Source organism: Phodopus roborovskii, unplaced genomic scaffold (assembly GCF_943737965.1).
Source record: "Phodopus roborovskii unplaced genomic scaffold, PHOROB, whole genome shotgun sequence".
Lineage (NCBI taxonomy): Eukaryota > Metazoa > Chordata > Mammalia > Rodentia > Cricetidae > Phodopus > Phodopus roborovskii.
The window spans coordinates 3,677,571-3,700,437 of NW_026126651.1; the positions used below are offsets into that span (position 1 = coordinate 3,677,571).

General features: G+C 43.2%; 1 protein-coding gene across 1 annotated transcript in view; it reads right to left on the reverse strand.

The window, feature by feature from the left end:
- The window catches only part of Gas2 (growth arrest specific 2), a 98,381-nt gene extending 75,757 nt beyond the window's left edge, over positions 1-22,624 (reverse strand). Inside the window, exons 1-2 of the mRNA XM_051174262.1 lie at positions 22,464-22,624; positions 11,564-11,685 (exon numbers count right to left, since the gene is read on the reverse strand). Of these exons, the coding sequence (XP_051030219.1) occupies positions 11,564-11,685; positions 22,464-22,611 (270 nt within the window). The 5' untranslated portion in view covers positions 22,612-22,624. The remainder of the gene's footprint in view (positions 1-11,563; positions 11,686-22,463) is intronic.
- Between the last annotated feature and the right edge of the window lie 243 nt (positions 22,625-22,867).

The window sequence follows — 22,867 nt, forward strand, 5'->3', positions numbered from 1 at the left end:
CCTGGTGCACAAAAGGACCTGGCGAACACATCCCCCATGGAGGGATAACTGCCCTAATCTAGAGACAGGAGAGAAGCCCTAGTCACATGACCTATCAGATCTACATGACCCCAACTGGATGGCATTCCCCTACATATGGAATTTGGGTGGGGGGATGGGAAGGGAGGGTGGTTAGGGGGCATGTGAGAGGGCAGAGAGGGTAAAAGGGAAAGAAGGAGGGAGGGAGGGAGAGGGAACTGGGATTGACATGTAAAATAATAAATTAAATTAAAAAAATGCTTTGACTCCAAAATTTAAGTTCAAGGACAAGTTACTGGGGAAAAGGATTTCTATTTTTGTTTCCACAGAAAATGAAAAGCTGTGGATTCCTTCCAGACTAATGTGGTTTGATCAAGCCAGACCACCTGAAACAGAGTACCAGGTGATCCTACATTCAAAACAGCTGGACAAAGCAGCCTTGCAGACTACAGCCAGGATTTCTGCATCTTCTTAGAATCCCCCATGACAGCGCCCCTTACCAGCAGGAAGTAGTTTGGAAAGAACAATGCCCAAATTCCCAAATATTGTCTATAAATGTTTGTTTTCATTTAAATGGACTTGGATGGAGATATATAAAACAACTCATATCCAGACTGTGGCATGTCTACCTGGTCTCAGGGTCAAGTAGAAGCCACCTACATTCCAGTTCCTCTGTCAAAACCTTACAGAATGTGGCTGTTAATTCTCACCTGGCCTAAACTATTCCTTCCAGTCCATTCTCCACACAGCCAATGCCACTTACAACAAGATCTCGTCACACTTGTATTTAAAATGCTTCAGCAGCACAGAAGCCTCAGCTCCTGTCTCAACCCGCTCCCCTATCGCATGCAGACGCACACTCTGTTCCCCGTCTTGAAGTCATCGTGACCTTCCCCACGGCTCCTGAATGAAACACCACGCTCCCTCTGCTTACCTAATTTCTGTTCATACATCAGAACAATCTAAAATATATTTTCTTCAACACTATATTGGGTATTTCTCTTTAAGTCAATTTCATTTTCCAGAAATTTTTATGAGTTAAGATTCACTCTTTATTAGCTTATTGTGATTTTTCCTTTGCGAGACTACAAGGGCGACACAATGTTGGAATCTCTATCCCTATCATAAAACCTGCAGGATACAACATACACTGAAAAATTTACTGAGTCTTATAATACACAAATCACCAGCAAAAAGATGACCTGTTCATCCTTATTTTGCATTGATGAGTACATTTCATATATTCATATTTTATTCACTTAATTAAGCAAGAGGTTCTTTAAAAATAGAGTATTGTTTTAGTATTCCCACTCATCAATATTTTGTACATAATTAGTACGTAAGTGCTTATCAGCTACAAGCATCTTTGAAAGGTACTGTGTGACAGCTTCACCAGTCAGGAAGTCCTAGTCCAAGGGATGACGAGAGAGTGAGGAGGAAGTCTCATTCACCTGAGCGGGGAAACCTTAGGAAGAGAGAGGATCCACTGGAAAAACATTTATGATTTCACAGAAAGGGAAGGCCACCTTGGTGTAGCAAGGGGAAGTAAAGAGGAGGTAACAGGAAATATGATCAAAGGGGCTGGGGATCAGAGCATGAAGGGCTCCAGGGTCAGCAAAGATTTTGGCTTGCCTCTGGGTACTGAGGGCTCCACTGGAGAACTCTGATCAAAGAAGTGAGGTTGGCTGACTTCAGTTTTAAATTACCTGATGGTCAGATCAGCATCTGACAGAACAGCCAGTTCACACACTTTTGCTTGATTTGATTATAGCACAGGGAACTAAGTGTGAGGAGAGTACACTCGGTCCTCTGGGCCTCAAATGGCCTCAAAGTGGCAACCGTGAGAACATGGAACAACATGCAATTCGCTTCCCATTTGTAATTTACTATTAATAAAGTTACACATGTGCACACACATGCATGCATGAACATACTTATGCACTAGTGCTCACACACAAGCAAGCTCATGTGTATGTTTGCACACATCTACACGTGTATACTCTGCACACACACACACAAATGCATGCGTATGCACAGGCACACATGTGCTCAGATGCACACGCACACACACTTACTCATCTATGTGTATACATATACTTCTGTCCATGCACATACTGACACATGCATGCTCATGCATGGGTGTGCATACATATGTGCATATTTACATGCACACACATGCATGTGCACATACACATGCATGCATACATATGCATGAAGAATATCCTTTACCCAGAAAGCTTAGGACTCTCGGATTTCAGATTTTCTTAGATGTCAGAATATATTCACAGATGTGAGAGGCTATTTATCATATATAGAGAGGACCTGAGTATAAAAACATGTTCACATATATGCATGCACACACATATACACACATATATAATATGCATAAATATGTGTGCACATATACATATATAAGCATTTGCACACTTACTTTAAAGGTAAAACTTAAAAATTTAACTTTCCTCCCATGACTCCCCATTCTCGTTTACTCTATAAAACACTGCCTGAGGTTTATATTATTGACAGCTCTCCCCACCAAAGAGAATCATGGACATACTCTCAGGATGCACCGGGAGGTCCCTAAGTTTGAGATGAGCAAAACTGCCTTTATTTTAGGAAGTTCTAATGACAGCTTTCCGTTCCCCCATGACCAGTGTAAACAGGGAAAAGGTGCCTTCCCATCCAGTGAAGACATGGGATTTGTTTGCAAAGATAGCAGACATTTGAAAATACGGCTCCCTGCTCAACTTTAAAACTTTAGTGTTCATGTCAACTAATGTCAGGTTCAGGTTTCAGAAGGCGAGCTTGTTGCCCCTGCTGGGCTCCATGATTACTTTTGTTGTTGTGAAAATGGCTTCCACCATTAGGACCTATTTCCATAAAGCTGGTTTAGCTTGTGTTGTTTGTGACATTATGTTTTATTTCATGAATTTAGAAATGTCATCCCAAGGGAATCTGGATTCTTCTCCCATGGCGGGAAGGTGATGCAGGAAGCTCTAAGGACTTCTGATCTGGAAGGAAGACTTGAGCATCTCTCACTAGACTCGGCACAGAGCACACCCCGAGACTTCCCGCAGTCGCCCCGGCATGAGGTTCTTTTCTTTCTCTACACCTGGAGGGCGTCATTCTCTATGAGCAGTCATGACTGAGCCAGTTTTCTTGACCACCCCCACCCCCCGGCTTCAGTGTGTCACTCTATTATTTAGTTTAATGTGCAGCAACGATGGCAATACATTTAGCAGACACACAGGCTGTGCTGGTGTGAAATTAGACATGACCAGTGAAATGATGGCAGCACAAAACGCATCCCAGACAGCTTCATGCATGATATAGAATGCATATCCAAACTGCAGACTGAAACAAAGGTTGCATTCACAGAACAGCCCCCAGAGAACTCAGGGAAGGGCTGAAAGCTCTGCACTGTAAATTACCTCATCTGAAACACTATGCCGGCTCTGTGATGCAACAGAGCACTTTCCTTGGGCCACACACAGAGAAATAGCATGAGCACTCACATTTTAAATTACCCAGAAATCCTCAGACACTTGTAAATGAAGAAATACCTCTTTTCCTTAATTTTCAGCTCCTTATAAAAGGCTGCCATTTCAAAATCCTGAGTGTTCCTCTTTTTTACAGAATAGCTTGCAAAGTCACTATTGATTTGTTCAAATGCCTTGAATTTCTCCAAAGCGTTTAGAAACAGCTCATTTTCAAACAATTAATTTCTCATTTTCCATATGGGGAGAGTTATTTTTCTTGACACTGTATTCTACATTCTCCTGCCTTGAAAGCAATGACTAAAATTAGTGCTATCGAATATCATGGAAACACTGGATTCTCTTGCCAATGGGCCTGAATGTGGTTAAGGCAGGAAGTGGGTTTGATGGTAGAGAGATGATGTCACTGTGGAAAAATTCAGTAGATTTATTTCCTGCTGAGGAGCAAACTCTGCTAGTGCTGGGAAGTCACACAGATGAAGTGTGTGTATATATGTGCTCACGTGTCTGCATGTATGTTTGTGTCTGTGTGTGTCCATGTGTCTCTGCGGGGCAGTGTATGTGTTTGTACTGGTCTATGTGTCTGTCTGCCTGCACCTGTGTGTGTGTGTGTGTACATGCATTTGTGAGCTCCTAGTGTATGCTTGTGTGTATGTCTGAGTACATGCATTTGTGAACTTCTAGTGTATGCTCGTGTGTGCGTACATGCATTTGTGAGCTTCTAGTGTATGCTCGTGTGTGCGTACATGCATTTGTGAGCTTCTAGTGTATGCTCGTGTGTGTGTGTGTGTGTGTACATGCATCTGTGAGCTTCTATGTGTTTAACTTTTTTCCAACTTAGAATGTATTTGAATTTTTAAGTTTTCTGAAGTGTTACTTTGTTTTATTTGCTGTTCCACATGTTTTCGATGGAAGTCATTTACACCATCAAACTAGACTTTGTGATAAGACTGGTCTTTTCCCAGCTGATTCACACAAACACGTATCCACTAGAATCCAGGCGGGTTTCTAGGGCAGATGTTGCAGTTGGCAGCCCCTACCTACCTTTTCCTCTCCCTTTCCCTGGGAAGGGGGCTCTCAGTGAGCATAAAATATAGCTGAGACTCCTCTCTTCTTTAGAAGCATTCTCACAATAAAGAGGGCCTGGGGTGGGACACACTGCCTTTTTCTTATTTAACAGGGTTGTTCTCTGGGGGAGACTGATAGCACACCTAACAGTGTATCTGACAAGAGAGGAGATGGATTGAGTATGGCAGGTGAGATCCACTCAAAGTAAAATAATATCCAATGACACCACTCTGCCTTAGCATCCTCCCTAAATTCAGTCACAAAATCCAATGCCCCCTTTCTCACAGTTACAGTTCTGCCTGCACGGAATTAACGTTTCTTTAGCTTTGAGGGCTTTGTATAATGAGTGTCCTGAGTGTTGGCTCCATGCATTTTCACAGCACCTGCATTTCTAATTACCAGTCACAAGTACTGAAATCTCCTCACCAGGAATGCGACCCCATCAACCAACCCTCCATCACATTTTAAATCACATATATGCAACATATAGGTCAGAGCTAAAGAATATTTACAGCTGATAGCATTCTGAATTGCTAAAGCTTGATACAATGAACACCCAGCTAGGCTACCTTAGCCCCTGGTCAGCTACCATTAGCCAATAAAATCACACCTTCTCAGAGTTGACAGCTGCTGTCACATGCTGACCTGAGCTTGGGAATTCTCAGGCTCTTTCCTGCCATTTTCACACCAACTGCTCTAACCTTAGCTGTTAAATGGTGCTTGGGTGGATGGCTAATTAAGGACCCCCAAAAGAATCAACCTTCTCATACTCCTGTCTCGCTCACTATTTTATGGGGCAATCAGGATCAATTATGGAAAAGGTGTAGGAAAAAACAACATTATCTCATCTCTGTGGTCCCTACAGCAGTGGAAAGGGCAGGTCCGTAGTTGCTGTCATGGCAACCCCACTTCAGGTCAAAAGTGTCTCCGAAGGACCTACTGGGCAAGCCTCCAGCAACCACCCTCCCAGGGATTCTCAGCACTGAGTAACTGTACACAGCACTGGCTGTCATCACTCACTTGGTCATCACTGCATGGAGCTGAGAAACACTGTACTGACAGACTTTGCATCCTCCAAATGAACAGATGATATCAGCGCTACAACATCCATTTCCTCCTCCATTTTCGCCTTTGAACAAACTGTGAGCTCTTCGGTTGTACCTGGCCAGTTCAGGCTCATACAGCACAGATCAGACCCTCGCTATCACCCTGAAATCATCCCTCTGATGACCTGAGTTCAATCGCTGACACCCACATGGTAGATGGACAGAACCGGCTCTTACAAGGTGACCTTCACCCTCTACATGTATGTAACCCTTGTCCTGACATGTCTACTGTGGAGCAGGACACAGCCAGGAAGACACGGATCTCCGTCTCCAGGAGCAGAGAGGTGCTAGAGGCATGCTTACGGCTGCCACTCTCCTGATTCAAATAAGAGGTCACCCATTATTTTGGGCTTGCCTGGGACTGTGGCTCTTAGGTCTTAGCTAGCGGCAGACCTAAGAACCTACGTTTTAGGCCAGAGCTGACAAGCTCACAGGTGTCAAAACACTGGCTAGGAAAGGATTGTTTCATCTCACAGAGAGAGTCAGAAATTCCTGGCTAGCTAGTAATGCACCTCGATACACATTTAACATCTCAAGCACCGCAGAGTCTTTCTGTACCTGCAAACGGGGTCCAGGACTGACAGTCTTCAGAAGAGCAATGGACTATGACTGCACAACCAGCTGTTCTGAGTGCACTGTCCTTCCAGGAGTAGCCCGTGAGGGTCCTGCAAGCTCTCCCTAGACAGCTAATGCTCGTGTAGAACTGAAGCCGGCACAAACTCAATGACATTAGTTGGTGTGAGAGTGGAGGAAGAATGTCAACGCCTGAAAATGTCATGTGACAGAGCACAGTGCACGTCTCAGCTGGGCTCAGGTTACAGGTCACTCCGTGGTGGGGACTCAGTAAGATGTGCTTTTCAGTAAAACATCCCATTAGTGGCTTCCCTTGTGCTGTAGGCAGGTGACTGAGAAGAAGCACTCTAGGGGGGAGGGGACAGTTCTGGCTCATGGCTTATGTACAGATACAGTCCACCGTGGTTGGGAAAAGGCATGGCAGCCTGAACTGCATGTGAGTGTGGCAGCTGGTGACATGACTCCACGGTGAGGAGCAATCAAGGCCTGCCCTCCTGCCCTTCTGCCCCACTTCCTGAGGTGAAGCTGCACACCCTAGGATTCTGCAGACCCCTGGGAAAGCCCTATCTGCTGCCGGTAAGAGCTCAAACACGCGGCCGCTGTAGACGTGAAGAGCAGGATCGTATGGAAGGGACAGAGCTGTGATTGAGACCAGTTCCTTAAATCTTAATGCAAGCCGAGAGTCTCAGAGTGAGAGAATGCATGGGTGTGTGTAACTCTCAGGCTAGGGCCATCAGTGAGAACGGGATCAGGCCAATCCGCCTGTGAAAATGCCCGGGCCACCGGAAACCTAAGTGTGCTTTAGAAGCAAAGGCCTTTAGGGGTAAGTTAAAAGCCAATGCCCTAAGTTGTTCCATACCATCACAATAACAGAGGGAAGGTCTGCTCTCCCGGCTGAGCTCCAAGCGAGACCCCATCTGCGTCCAGGAGTGAAGGGGCGACACCATCACTTTGGTCTTTCCAGTACTTATCTAACGTTCTGTCACACTGTTCACCATGCTCTAGGGAAAGAAGGAAACTCCCTGGGGACCAGGAGAGACACGGCTTCACCTAAGCACGCACCAAGAGCTTCCAGTGCACACAGGCTATCTTGCTAGATTTTTTCTGAATGTGTGATGCAATGGATATTCCTATTAACTGTCAAAATTCTTAGTTCCTAGCACATTGATAAGTTCTTGTTTATGTTATATGTATGGGTGTTGGCCTACATGTATGTATATGTACCACATGTTTGTCTGGTGTCTGCAAAACAAGGAGAGGGCATTAAAACCCCACCCAGAACTGGAGTAAGAGACAGTTGTGAGTCACCGGGTAAGTGCTAGGACAGAGTGCTCTGGAAGAGCAGCCAGTGTTCTTACGTGCAGGCCCCTCTCTAGCCCCCGGAGTAGTTCCGACTTGTACAAGACTAGATAACATGGTGTGCCCATGGGAACGACAAATTGAAACTACCCATCACGTGAGCTGTGAAGGATTCCCCCTCATGTCTTCACACACTCAGCGATGGCATAAAAGAGTAATGGGGTTAAATCACAGAAGAGGCCACACAGCAAAGCAAGACTCTCCACTCGCCAATCAATGACTCTAATCATCTATTAGGGTGGAAAATTTATTATAAATTGAAAACCCCAAATTCCATATGTATATGCTTCACAGAGCTCTTATTATCCTTCACACTTCTTCCAGGTCTGTAACACACGAGGCCTCAGACATTTCAGCATGCGATGTCAGTCATTAAAGCATAAGAACAAGACGGTTTGATAAAAACACATGCATTCCGGAGCATCGTAGGTTCAAGCAGAAGCTTGAACACATGCTTGCAGTTTCAGCATCCAGGACAGCAGCTGTGTGGGAATTACAGAACAGCATGCAAATGTCCCCACCTTCCAGCCGCTCCCTGATGGATGCTGAGTTTCTGCCATGGAATACTCTAACCTTGAGCCACTGAGATGCCATCTTTCTATATGACACATTTGCACAGATTATGTTTTAGAATTTACTTATTACTTGTTTTATGCATATGGATGTTTTGCGCCTGCATGGATGTTTGTGCACCATATGCATGCAAATGCCCTCAGAGGCCAGAAGACGTAACAGATCTGCACCTGGAGTTACAGACAATTGTGAGCTGCCAAGTGGGTGCTAGGAACTGAACCTAGGTCCTCTGGAAGAGCAGCCAGTGCTCTTAACTACTGAGCCATCTCTCCAGGCCCTATCATCATAGTATTTTATATATGTCCCTATACTCTGTTCTAACCTGTCCTTATCTCCACTGGTAAGAAGACTTCTCTATAATATGCAACATAAGTAGGTAGGTATATACTTAATATGAAATTGAACATTAAGGCACATATATTGAAATACTCATGTAATCATTTCATTTTCCTTTGAAGTCGGAGAAACGCTGCTGTCTGAGGCAGCAACTCTCAAATGAATGTGATAAGTGGCAAAGAATTCTGGGAGCAAAGGAGACTGAACCCTTTCAATGCCTTGCCCTGTGATGACACACCATCACCATTCTCGTACACAAATCAGCGGAATTGTGACTGGTGAGAAGGAGCACAATAAATATACACAGAAAGACTGTCTGGACCAGGATTGCAGGATCATCCTCTTTACAGAACTAAAGTCAGAAATCTTACAATGTAACCGACAAAGCATGGGCTTGCCATTTGTTTCCTCATCCTAGCAGGACGTTAGAGGACCTGGAAGATGGTTCAGTGGGCAAAACTCAGTACAAGCATGAGGGTCTGACTTTGAACACCAGTATCAATTATTAGGAGTAGGTTTTTCCTGCTGCCCTGGCCCCACCGCCGCACCTGCCCCAAATAACACACAGAGACGCTGTATTAGATATTATGCTGTTTGCCAGTTACTTGTTTCTTATTGGCTAGCTCTGTCTTAAACAGTAATCCATTTCTATTAATCTAAGTATTTCTACGTGGTCTCATCTTACCGGAGAGAGGGCCCGGACCTCTGTTCTCTCGGGTCTCTCCATCTTGACTCCTCCATACTACTTCCTCTCTCCTCCTTGTCTCCTAGTCCCGCCTATCTTGCTTTCCTATTGGCCAACAGTGCTTTATTCATTAACCAATATGAGAAACATCTTTACCGAACGACATCTCCCATCCATCAATGTGGGCATTATAATTTATCTGTAATCCAGATCCTGGGAGTCAGACATTCCAGGTCAAGCTGCCTAGCTATACTAGCTTAACTGAGGGGACCTCTGAGTTCAAGTGAGAAACACACCCTCAATACATAAGGCAGGAAGCCATCGAAGAATACAGGCATAAATGTACCCACATGTGACCATGTTAACACACACTGTGGACACCACACACATATGCACATCTACCATATAATTCTGTTAACTCTATGGCAACCTTACTATGTGAGGAGGTTGCCTAGCCAACAAAGGCCAAACTTTTAACACCTTACAGAAAGAAGCTGGTTCTACACTGAACGTATAACTGCTCTTAGAGGGAAGTACAGAATCCAGTTTCTTCCTAACTGGAGTGTCTCACCAATCCAAAGCAGGCATGAAAGATTCTACATCTAAAGCATTTTCTATAAACTGTTTATCATATATCCAAACTTGCTTTCAAATATTGTGAGCATTGAATAACTCCTAACATGAAAAACTGAATGTAGCAGATTTCCCACACTTGCTCAAACATATCTACCCAGCTGTAAAACTCCCAAATGAACCATCAATAAAGAGAAGTAAAATAATACTAGGAAAAAGAGAAGATGAAATTGAAACTACTAGAAGAAGTTACAGAGGCTTCCTGAATACGATGCCATTAATTAATTCAGAGGAAAAGCTGACAAGCTCAATTACTATCACTGTTCCTAAATTCAATATGAAATGTAGGATAGTTAACACACACACACACACACATACACACACACACACACAGCACACAGATATACAAAAATACCTACATGCATACACTGACATATGTTATACATGCATGTACACATAAACACACATATATACACAAAGATATATACATTACACATACACACATATACATACAGACACACATAATGACATACACATATATGCACACATTACATACAAACACACAAACATACAGACATGTAACACATATACACAGCACTCATACATCCACAAACACACATATATACAGCATACAAAGGACATATAACACACACATATACACAGACATACACACACAATCATATAGATATACACAAACACACACATATAGGCAGATAGAAACATACAGACACACACATTGACACACACATACATACACACTCATACACAGCCACACCCACACCCCCACACACACTCATACACGTGCACAAACACATACAGAGACTCATACACATACATACATGAACACATGCAGGCACACAGTGCATCCACACAAACACAGAATAGATATAATGCTATAGCACAATTATTAAATACGCATAACTAAACTAAATAGGCCTGTCTCCCTCTGGGAAATATCCAATGTAGTCCTAACTCATAGGTTTTAGTAAATTCATTATCATTTAACATAAACTTAGATTGAACAGCAACAAAATGTTGTATCGTCTTAGGCAATCTCCGTCTCTCTCTGTCCCCTTCTTCCCTCTCTTGTCCCCCTGCCTCTCTTTGAGATGTGGTCTCATGTAGCCCAGGCTGGCCTTGAACTCTATATCATTAAGGATGACTATGAACTGCACATCCCTTCTGCTTCCACTTTCCAAGTGCTGGGATGGTGAGACACGCACTAGCGTGGTAAGACACACACTAGCGTGCCCCAACTCGCCTATGGATCTATTTTCACTACGGACAAACGTTGGACCTTAACAAACACAGTGTGACATAGTGCTTTTGGAAACAAGACCTGTTCAGTAAACCTTTCCTCTTGTGTTGTTTCTCCATTGCCCAACGGCAGTTATATTTATACTGTTCCTTGACAGTATTTCAGATGAAGCTAGTTTATACAGAATGCTCTCTTGAAACAGCATCCCTTTCCACCAAGCTTTCATTTAATTAGACTTACTGGAGGTGTGTCTATAATTAAAGGGGAGATTGTATGTTCCCTAATTACAAACTGTACTTTGTTGTTACTACAGATCTCGATGTATTTGTTCACATCCAATTCTCACACTGAACCCGATTCATAAGTCATGGGGGAAATACATACCTGCTCTCAGAGGTGCTGTGTGCACAGAGAGCTGAGCTGCAGTGGGGACCTGCCTGTCAGGACTGCTTCTGCATGGGACCCTCCACACAGGACGACCTGCCTCTCGGCAGTGCCTCTGGCCTGGGAACTTTACCTTGGCAGGCTTGTTGGCATCCATGCTCTCTTTGAATTTCTCCTGCACAGTTGCTGCAAGCTGACAGAGCAAGGCACCGTTATCCAGCTTCTCCATGAAGGTTTCTGCTGTTATCTCTCTCCCTGAAATAACACAAAAAGGCATTAGAAACGCACAGTCCTTCCCTAGCATGGACATCAGATTCATAGTAAAGAGCATTATTTCATTAGGAAGTGCGTCTCTTCATTCTCAGTGAATTCCCTGAAATGGGGACTGACTATAAGAGCGATTTATTTAGCATTTTATGTTTTCATTTCATAGTTGGAATTTCAATATTTTATATTCATTCTAATTGTACAAAAATTGTTTTTCATACTAATCTGACAAATGGTACCCTGGGTAAGAGATTCCCACCGTTTAGCAACCAGACAAAATGAAAACCAGTCAATGGAACTGAAAGAACCAGCCTTCTGCGGAACTCTGTATTTACAGAGGACAAGGGAAAACGAGTTAGAACTAAATGCCTGTTGACTGTCAGCGTGCAGAGACGTTGGGTCTCTCTGATCTGTTCAATCCTCCTCGTCCTTGGTAGCCCATTCAATGGTTTTGACCCGCAAAGCGGAACTGGTATTTCATATCCGTGATATATCTAGTTACAACACAATAGCACAATGGTGCCTGTCTAGCACTCATTAATGAATAGGTTCACTCTCCAGCAGCATGGAAGAAAAATCATGCGTGGTGGCACACACCGCAATCAAAGCTTGTGGAGGTAGAGGCAAGAGGACCAGACGTTCACAGTCATCTTTGGCTACATTTCAAGTTGAAGGCAGCCTGGGATACATGAGGCCCCGTCTCAAAATTAACCATCAATCAATCAACCAACCAACCAACCAACCAACCAACCAACCAACCAACCAACCAACCAATCAGTAAAATCAAAAGGGGCTGAGGCGATGACTCAGCTGTAAAGTTCTTGATAAGCAAGCATGAGGACCTGAGTTCAGAGCCCCAGCAAGGAAGGAACGAGAGGAAGGACACTCACGCCGGCGCGCACACACACACACACTCATGCATGCACACTCGCGCACACACACACGCACGCACACTCATGCATGCACACTCGCGCACACACACGCACGCACACTCATGCATGCACACTCGCGCACACACACTCATGCACGCACACTCGCACACACGCGCACACACACGCACGCACGCACACTCATGCATGCACACTCGCATGCACGCACACGCACACACGCACACTCATGCACGCACACTCGCACGCACGCACACGCACGCACACTCATGCATGCACACTCGCATGCACACACACGCACGCACACACATGCACGCACGCACACACACGGGGAGGGGGTGTGTGAAAAAAGAAAGCTGGGTACAGGCATTGAGGAGGCAGAGATAAGAGGCTCGCCTTCTCTGGGGTTTGCTAGCTCTAGTTTAGCTGAACCTATAAGCTCCAGGTTCAGTGAGGAACCCTGTCTAAAATGAAGGTGGAGGGCAACGAAGGAAGACATCTAGTTGGATCTCTGACCCCTCCATAACTTAAGCAAACACCACACAGGCATGTACACACACTCACACACACAAACACACACACACACGAATAAAAGAAACTAAAAAACGAAAACAAAAAAACTCTTTCATTCTTTTTAAACAGAACAACAGTATATAAATAAACCATCACAGATAACTCCAATAGAAAGGCTACTAAACTTCATCTAAACTATACTGAACCTCATTTCTAAACTGCACTAATACATTATCCTTGATTGAGTTTCAGGTAATATTGTTGCAAGAAATAAATCCTAAGTAAAAAGATAAAAACCATTTGAGCATTCCCCTCTGAACTCTGCCTTGAGATGGCAATTGCAGAGCTCAGCTCTGCTCCTCCCTCCCGGCAGAGTCTCACAGGGCCACCACAGCTCTTAAGAGCTTATGGTCCTTAAACCAGTATCTCCACACTTGACTCAGTCAGTCATTTCCTTCCCTGAGGTGATCCCCACGGTGTATTTTTTTCCCCTTTTCCCCTTTCATTTTGAGATGACTTTACTGAGATCTATTCCGTGTCTTTTATCAATTGCCCCTTTAATGTACATAATTCAAATACTGTGCATATATTCAGAAATGTAGTCATCACTGTAATTTCAGAACATCTTTATCGTATCCCAAGGAATCCAAACCCTTTAGCTCCCTGATCCCCCCCAACCATGTAAATGGAACCACCAGCTGTAGCTGTCACAGCTCATCTTTCCCAAGCCCCCTCCTTTGCTTGAGTCCTCATTTCCAGGGTTTTTTTTTCCCCTACAACTTGAAAGTCACAAGTCCTGTTGTTTCAAGCTGTCTCTTTTGCCCATGCCATCATGGTTTGATGACTGACCTAAACGCCACCAGAATGGGGGCTGTTTCCTAGACCTGCACACTTTTTAGTGGTACACACCATCTTTCCTGATCTAGTATTCATTCAGGCACCCTTACTAATGCTCTTCATCCCAGCTCTATCTTGCAAAAAATATCTATGCAATGAATCCCAAACCAATGGCCTCCATTGATGCCTCCAACCGCCTCTGTAATCAAATGCTTTTATCTGTCTGCGGTCCACATATGCCTTGATCAGGCACCACACAGACTTTCTACTTTTTCCTTGCATGCCTTCAGTGCCCTGCTCTCTCTCTGGCTGAATTCCATCTTCCCTTATACTGCTTCCCAGAAGTGATTTACCGGAGCTCACTGCTCTCTTCTGTATGGTCATTCTCACAAATAGCTTTTGTGTTCTGGGTGTATATCCAACATATTTCTCCTTTTGCAAATACGTTTTGTATAAAGCTCTACTTTCGTGAATATGGTGCAAATCACTTGAGACGTGTCTTTTTAAATCTCCTACAGTACTGGGATGTAGCTTGGTTGGTACAGTGCTTGCTTGGCACATACAACGCCCCGAGTCCTGCTCTGAGCTCTGATGCACACAGTTATAACTGCAGTACTCAAGGGGCGTGGGGAGCAGGACTAGTTTAGGGCCAAGACCTTGTCTACAAATACATGCACTTTAAAAACGAAATCTCCTACAGAGGTAAGCACCATGTGCTTACGTGATGGACACTGGGTAAACGCAATCAGCAAGGGTGTAAATTATCAAATAAAAGTTCTAGATAAATCTTGACAAAACACTGGGGTGAACACAGACCTATTTTCTTATCTTAAGAGAAATGAAGGTTATGCAACTCCATAGGCATGTAAATATAGCCCAGACGAGTCACAGGTAAACTACTGATTTAGACTGACAGTATCCACTATCTGAATTTTTAAGAAACATCTGTTTAAAATGACTTTTATGCAATGTAGACAGGGGTACATAAGAGGGAGAGGGGGCAGTTCTTACATTCTCTTTCTCCCTGCTGGATAGTTCACTTTTTAGCCTCTGGTTAAGATAATGACTTCTGCAGGCGGCAGTGCTCAGAGTGCTGGCCACAGAGGCTCACCGTGCAGGCTGCTCTTATTTCAGAATTGCACGGAGTGTAGTCAACTCAGAAATGAATACCGGAGTCTTGAGACATAAAATCTGAGCAGAACAGATTGTATGCTATGCTCCCAATACTGGTCCAATGAGGAGAAAGTTATCTTGCAAACAGGCATGGCACATAAGTACCAGAAATAGTTGTCTAAAATAAATTGTCAGTTTATTGAGATGAGTTTAAATAGCAAGATGAGCAAACCTTACACCAAGTTCTTAACTGATTTTGTTGAATGATTCTTTTCTAAATTGCTTAGAAGTTACTCTGCCTCTGGAAGGGAGCTTGATGTCTTCTCACTTAGTGAAACTCCACAGCACTTGAGAGATCCTTCCTCATGTTTTCAAGCGATGAGAGGATTACAATAATTGAAAAGAATTTTTAATAATGAAAAATAGTTTTCATTAAGGAATCATCAGAAATTTGCCCAGAGTTATACTTTTCACTTGATTTGCTTTGGAACTCACAAGTGTCCATTGTCCTGCTCTCTATGAACTTGAAAAAAAAAAAACTTTATGCTGAACATCTGCATCCAATGAAGAATATATTAGGTGTCAGCTTTCAATTCTGTGTATTTTATGGCTTAGAAAGGTGGTTTTTTTTTTTTTTTTTTTTTTTTTTTTTGGCTAAAACAGAGACTGTTATATACTTTATAGTTGAATGGGCCGCCTCAAATGAAGGAAAAATGCAAGGCTGAAAAGTTCTATTTTAAAAATCCTTTACATGTAATAATATATTTTCCATCCAACTCTTAAGAGTCATTAAATATATATTTCCAACGTGCTGTATGGTACGAAGCCAGTTATAATGCTTTTATGGAATGGCACACGACTTCACTCATATTCCACACATACCACTAATGGTGTTTAAGGACAAGGCACGCATAACACAATGCCAGTTGGGTTTGCCCTTAACAAATCCATAAAAGCAGGCTGTGAAGACCGAATTACAATTCTGTGAGTAAAATGAACATGGAATTAATGGTCCTCTTCATCTTGCTGTGATCAGTGACTCTCGTTATCACGTTATAAACACCGTACGAGGCGTCTCTGCAGGCGGAGCATTGCCACATCCTCATCCCTACCCCTCCCATGTCAAAGCACATTCAGAGAGTCAAGAGAGATAGACAGCATTCACGGAAACATCCTGGAGTACCAGACGCTTCAGCCACACATGCCATGGGCTTGACGGTCAATCTAAGATACCCTGCCCTTGAAGTCATATTATTATTTTTCTGCATCTGCAGCAGTGAACTCTGTCTTCACAGCCTTTCTCTAGTGACTGGCAGCTGGCTGGTAGATAGCGATCAAGGCGTCTGCTGAGCACCGTGGTTGGACACTTCCCCTTATAGCACGGGACTGAAGGAAGGAAATTAGCATCAGCCTCAGCATTTTTAGGGAGGGCTTGGGTAACATGAGTGCTCATGTACATCCAATACGCAATAGCTTCCAGAGAAATGCCATGGTTTCCTGAAAGACTGGCTATCAATCCACGAAATGCTTTAGTTTGGCGCTATATGAGGGTGGGGGCAAGCATCCCTTTATCTTCTACTGGAGGAAGATGAGATGTGTTTTACCCCCCAAAATTAGCAGTAGTAGATTCCCAAAGAAGAGACTGTATCTAATACTCACTTTTGGCATTTGGACACAATGGGTCAGGCAGGTGTGTTCACTGTACAACAGAGCACATGTTACTATTTACACCTCCCCCCCACACATACCCCTTTTATTTAAAAAAAAAAGAAAAAAGCAAAAGAAAAAAAAACAAATCCATACAGTTATCACCTAGAGTTATCACATAGAGGAATTCAGCCTTTGGCTGAGGCCTTCCAGGTTCAAAGTCTACACTCTCAGCCATCTGGCTGGACAACTTCAATATTTACTGAACATACAGCGATTATGTCCTCCAGCAGAGCATCTTCCCAAATGAAGTTGTTATTGTTTGCTTTCCTTACACAGAAACATCACAGAAGGCTTTTTGGGGAAAAGCAAAACACATCAGAAAGGTCTTGGAGCTGAAGATAATGGCCCGTGAAATGAACAGGGAGCCTGAAGCATGGCAGAGAAGGTTGCTCAGCCATGCTCTAATGTCTGCTTTGGAACCCTGCAGAAGAAAGCTGGCACAGTCCAGTTTCAATGTCCCAAAATAATCTTGATGCTACAGTACCAAACTCCCCTCCAACCCTCTGTGCCTCCAACCTCTACGCTACAGTACCAAACTCCCCTCCAACCCTCTGTGCCTCCAACCTCTACGCTAGCTACAGTACCAAACTCCCCTCCAACCCTCTGTACCTCCAACCTCTACTATTACTTTAATAGCAGAGAACTCAAAGATGACTCATTTTCTAGTGCAATACAAATTACTCATTGTTTTTTTTTTGTTGGTGTTGGTTTTTTTTTTTTTTTTTTTTTTTTTTTTTTGCTTAGCACCGTGTCTCAAACGACTTGATGGTTTCAACAGTGTGAGTGTGAGATGGACTTGTTATTGATTGACTTACACCCAGAGCATGAGGATATTGGAAGACAAGAACCCAAGGAAAAGTTGCTCTGCAGAAGGAAGGGTCTCCTGTCCCCAGCTTACTGAACAGCAGCTGCATCTGTAGCATTCGCTTCAACACATAGGTGTTTCCTGAGATTTAGAAATGACTGAAAAACTGAAACACATATCACTCAACTCTCTTTTCCATGCATGCAGAAAAGTCAAAGAAGGGGAACTTGCCATAGTATCAACTACTAATACATTTTCTAAATATAAGTAAAATAATTCAGCATAACAGCTTTTGGGGTAACTTTGAAATTACTCAAAATCCCTAGGTAGATATAAATACGTAAGTCTTCATCCTGAAGACTTAAAGCCAGTAATATAAAAAAAAAAAAAAGCCAACCATTTTTGATGCAAATAAGTCTTGATGCAACTCTTTTTTTTAGCAAGTAAGTCTTTCTTAAAAATACAGTACTAGTAATTTCCCTTAGTATCATGGAACAAAACTAATATAAAACAGAAAAAATTATCACCTAAAATATGTAAAACTCAAGTAAGTTGAGCCATTTCTTAGTACATTTATCTCAAAATGAGACCAATCCAATCCTGAGAAGTCTGCTACCAATCAGAGTCATACCTGCTTAATTTTACATCATGGATGACTGCTATCACCCAGGGCTCTTCATTACTAACTCTCAAGAAATGCTCAAAGCAATAGTTAAAAATCTCCTCAAGATTTGCTGGTGTAAGCTTTTGGTATCATGGTACAATGTAGAGACATAGATAATGGGTGAGTGATACATGGTTCATGAGTAAAAGGGACAGAATCAACAGCCTACATACAGTACAGACAGAACATGTGTGCTTAATGTAGGTGAGACCAGTCAGTAAAGGGTAACAAGAGCCACCATGTGTGGTGCAGCCAAGGACACATTCTTATTGGAGACGGTAGGGTCTTCAGGACCCAGCTCTGGCTTTTCTAAATGTTTATCATAAAACTAGTCACGGCCCTAACTACTATCAGGAAATGCAGTAGAGCTACAGAGAGTATTTCCTGTAAGATACCCAAGGTCATGTGAGAAGGTGGGGGAAAAATCCATGGTGACCTTCTCATGAGACATGCTGCTCACTTCTACTAGCATACATCCCACAGGAAACGCAGTGTTAATTCATAAACTGAGGCTGAGTACAGTTTACTATTGTATCTTTATCTCTACCTAGAAATCTACAATTTATTTTTGCTACTGATTAAGCAAGATTACAGTGCCTGAAAAAAAAATTACAATATCACATGTCACATTGGAGACATGAATGTGAATATTGGTCAATCAGGAAAACAAGCATTCTCTTATCCATCAAACTAATTTTGGTCTTCAGAACATCTTAAGACAGGCTGCGGTGGCACACACCTTTAACCCAGCATTCACTCAGAAGGCAGAGGTAGGCAGATCTCTGTGAGTTTGAGGCTAGCCTGGTTTACAAAGCTACATGGAGAAACCCTGTCTCAAAAAATTAAAAAAAAAAAATCTTAAAATAAATTGTCCCTTAAAAAAATATCCATCTCCAACTGACAGCTAATATGGGATCAGAAACATCCAAGTTTAATCAATGTCTCTCCTTTGACAGCTTCTTTTGAAAGTTACATTTTAAACAAGTATCCTAAAATGGGGTCAGGAAAATTCTATACATGTATGGCCACAAGAGAGCAAACATCTAAAACCTTTACATTTCTGTCTCACTAAAGAATTTGGTGCTTTATATGGAAACAGGACCAACTTGGAGACCATCACCAGGACAGCTCTAGGTTCCAAGTACATAAAGCCAAACCTGAGAGCTAGAGACAGACAGACAGACAGACAGACACACATACACACAGACACACACACAGACACACACACTCACACACACACACTCACACACACGCACTCACACACACGCACACACACTCACACAGACACACTCACACACTCACACATGCAGACACACCCACACACACATACACACTCACACACACTCACACTCTCACACACAGGCACACTCACACACTCACACTCACACACAGAGACACACTCACACACAGACACACTCACACACACAGACACACAGACCCACACTCACACACATGCACACACACTCACACACACTCACACACACAGACACACTCACACACACTCACACTCACACACACACATATAGAGAGAGAGGGGGGAGAGAACTACGGAGTGAGATATGTGAATATTTCTCAACTGGCAAAAAAGATAATTTTTAAAGATTTATCATTTTTATCTGTGCATATGTGTGTGCTTGTGTGAGTTTATGTGTCCCATATGCAGTGCTCACAGAGGCCAAGAGAGGACAATATCCAATGGAACTGGAGTTACAGATTGTGTGAGTGCTGAGAACCAAGCCCAGGTCCTCTGCAAGGGCCGTTAGTGTGCTAATTCACTGAGCACTCCAGCTGCAATAATAAATCATTTTACATTTGCATTTCTAAGAGTGCACACTAAGGGTAGCTACTATGTGTGAGAAAGTCATCTTCCAGCAAAGCCATTCATCTGCTCTTCTCTCATTATTACACAAAACATCTCCAGATGTTTTTACCATTTTAAACAGTCTCTAGTGTTTAGACACCTTTCAAATGATCATGAACATGCTGCCTTGAGGTCTAGTCTCTGTCTACCTCAGAAGAACTCCAGTCTACTCAAAGGTGTATTCAATAACTATGGTTTTTATCCCTGCAGGAATCCTTTGTCTGGAAAGCTTCATAAACCATCACTTTCATTTGCTACAACTGCTAGCAAATATTTAACAAGATAATCTTATTCTTTGAATATTCATCCATTTATAATTCTTTTACTTATTTATGCTTATTTTTGGCCTAAACTGACCCAAACCAAATCCCCAGACTCGGATTTCTTAGACACTTAGATTTGGGGAACTGGAAAGGATATTACAAAGCATCCCCTCCAACTCCTTCATTTACGGTTGAGGACAGCAAACCTGGAACAGATATCTGAGTGACTGACTTCGGGCATGGTTCCTACCAGTGGAACAGCCAGAAGCTGAAGCCAGGTCTCCTGATGCCCAGAGAGGAGCCAGCTCTCCTGATTCCTGATCCAAGGATCTTTCCATTACACACACTGACTCTGTTCAGTGTTGGAATGCTCAGACTGATAAAACCACTCTGAGAATGATCATACCGATTAAACAGAACCCCTTGATGACCTAGTCACCCAACACTGGGTCATGCCCGTGAAATCAGGCTACGCTGTACCCACTCATCCTTTCCTTCTGTCCTGATATCTCTATGGCCCCTTGTTGATCACACTATCAATTACAACTCATTAATTACCTTCTTCATAGCAGTAAAAGATTTAGCCTCTAACAAGTCTCATGAAAAAAAAAAATCAACAATTTCACTGAACTTCATAAATGGAACACTAACTTGTATGGTATTAACTATCATCCAGAAACTATGCTAAGTACCGTGTATATTTTCAATATTTCCTCTCACAGCGACTTGCGAAACAGATATAATGGATATCTCCCAAAATGCACAGAGTTCAGGGCCAGGAGAAGGCACCTGGAGTGCAAGCATCAACAGATTTGCTAGAGCCATGTTCTGAATTTCTGCATCGCAATTCCAGTGACAAATCTTATCTGTAGCAGATGGCTGAGAGTTAATAAATGACTAACTTCACAGTCATTGGTGTGCCTTGGGAGGGCAAAAGCAAGGGGAGCAACTACTTCTACAGTTCGATGAAGGTAAACGTTCCTTCTTGGCTTGAGTGAATTACTACCAAGTGCAAGTCTCTTGCTCGTGTTACGGATAGCCCCACGGTGGGGTAGAGGGCACTGCCGAGGGGAGGGGCCCTGAAAAACCTTTCTGAGGGGCACACTGTCTATACCCACATTTGGTAATTCTGGCTAAACTATACAGTTGGTCAAAATGCAGTGCTTATGATAAAGAAAAAAGTAAGTACCTCTCGCAGACAAATACCTTTTTAAAAGATGCAACTAAGTATAAAAGCCAGAGCAACCAAGAAAACGCTACGAAAGGCTAACGGGTTCCCAATCTTTGCTAGAAATTCATCCAGAGGTGTGCAAGCTCTGCCTTCCTAGCTAGAAGGTGAAGCCTAAACCTTGCAGGGTTGCGTCAGTGATAAACGGTGTAGGTGGCTCCACACTGCCAACCACAGAGCGCCACACGAGCTCCTTATTCAACAGTCAAATCTTACACCCTGAGAACTCTGTAAGCGCCTACCTAAAGATGTGACTCACTCTTCTCGGGAGAAATCTGTTACCGGTGATGCTGCGACTGAGTGTGTAGCAACCTTTAAATGAACAAATCTATACCCTATGCCCTCCATTGTTGTTCTTTCACCCTTAGAATCCCCCAGACATTAAAAGAAAAGGCACCATTACCAGGCAGGCACACTAAAAAGAAAACAGAATTCAGTTCAAAGCTAAATTGCGCTAGTCGGCCCATTTGGACAAAGCATAGACATTCCGCCTGAGCTCAGGCTCTCAGCAGTTTTGGAAGGTGTGCTGTAAAAGTAGGGCAAGAAAGACAGTTTTAGAGACAGTTTAGAGCCTGCAGCACAGGTCAAAGTGGCCAGCTGCAAACCGACGAGTCAAAAATAAATCAGACCAGCACAGAAACAGTATAAGCAACTTGACCGCAGATTTCCCCATTCCAGCGCAGGGTTCTGGGATACATGCGAGAGGCACTGGGAAATTCATTTAAATTTCCACAGGCTTCTGGTTTCCCACATGAAAAATCCCAATAAAGACGGCCTTTCTTTCCCAGGTGTTGTCACATGCTGGGGAGAAGGACACTAGGAGACGAGGTGAGACACACAAGACACTGTTATCTTTGCTCACAAAGGGCTATCGTATGACCTTACCTAATAGGTTGGTTAACCACAGGGCCAAGTCTTCTTTCATCGGCAGCAAATTTGCTTCATGTCTGCTGGCCAGCCACTGGCTGTACTGATGCATATCAGACAGGCCAGGTCCACTGCGGACCTTGGGGCTCAGGGCAGTGCACATCATTTATCCACTCCGCACACCTGGTGTGGGCACAAGAGAGCAAGAGATTTTCATACAGGCTAAAAAGTTTAAAATGCCACCGCCACGGCATTGTAAGACGGCCCATCCACGGGCTTCCGGTGGATCAGATTATTAATTATTAAACCCAGGAGACATTATTTGTTTTATTTGTTTGACTCTCTTACTTTTTGCCAGCCACTTGGAAACAGCTGCAATCAAAGGTCAAGGAGAAAAATCAAACAATAAATGTTTCGCTCGT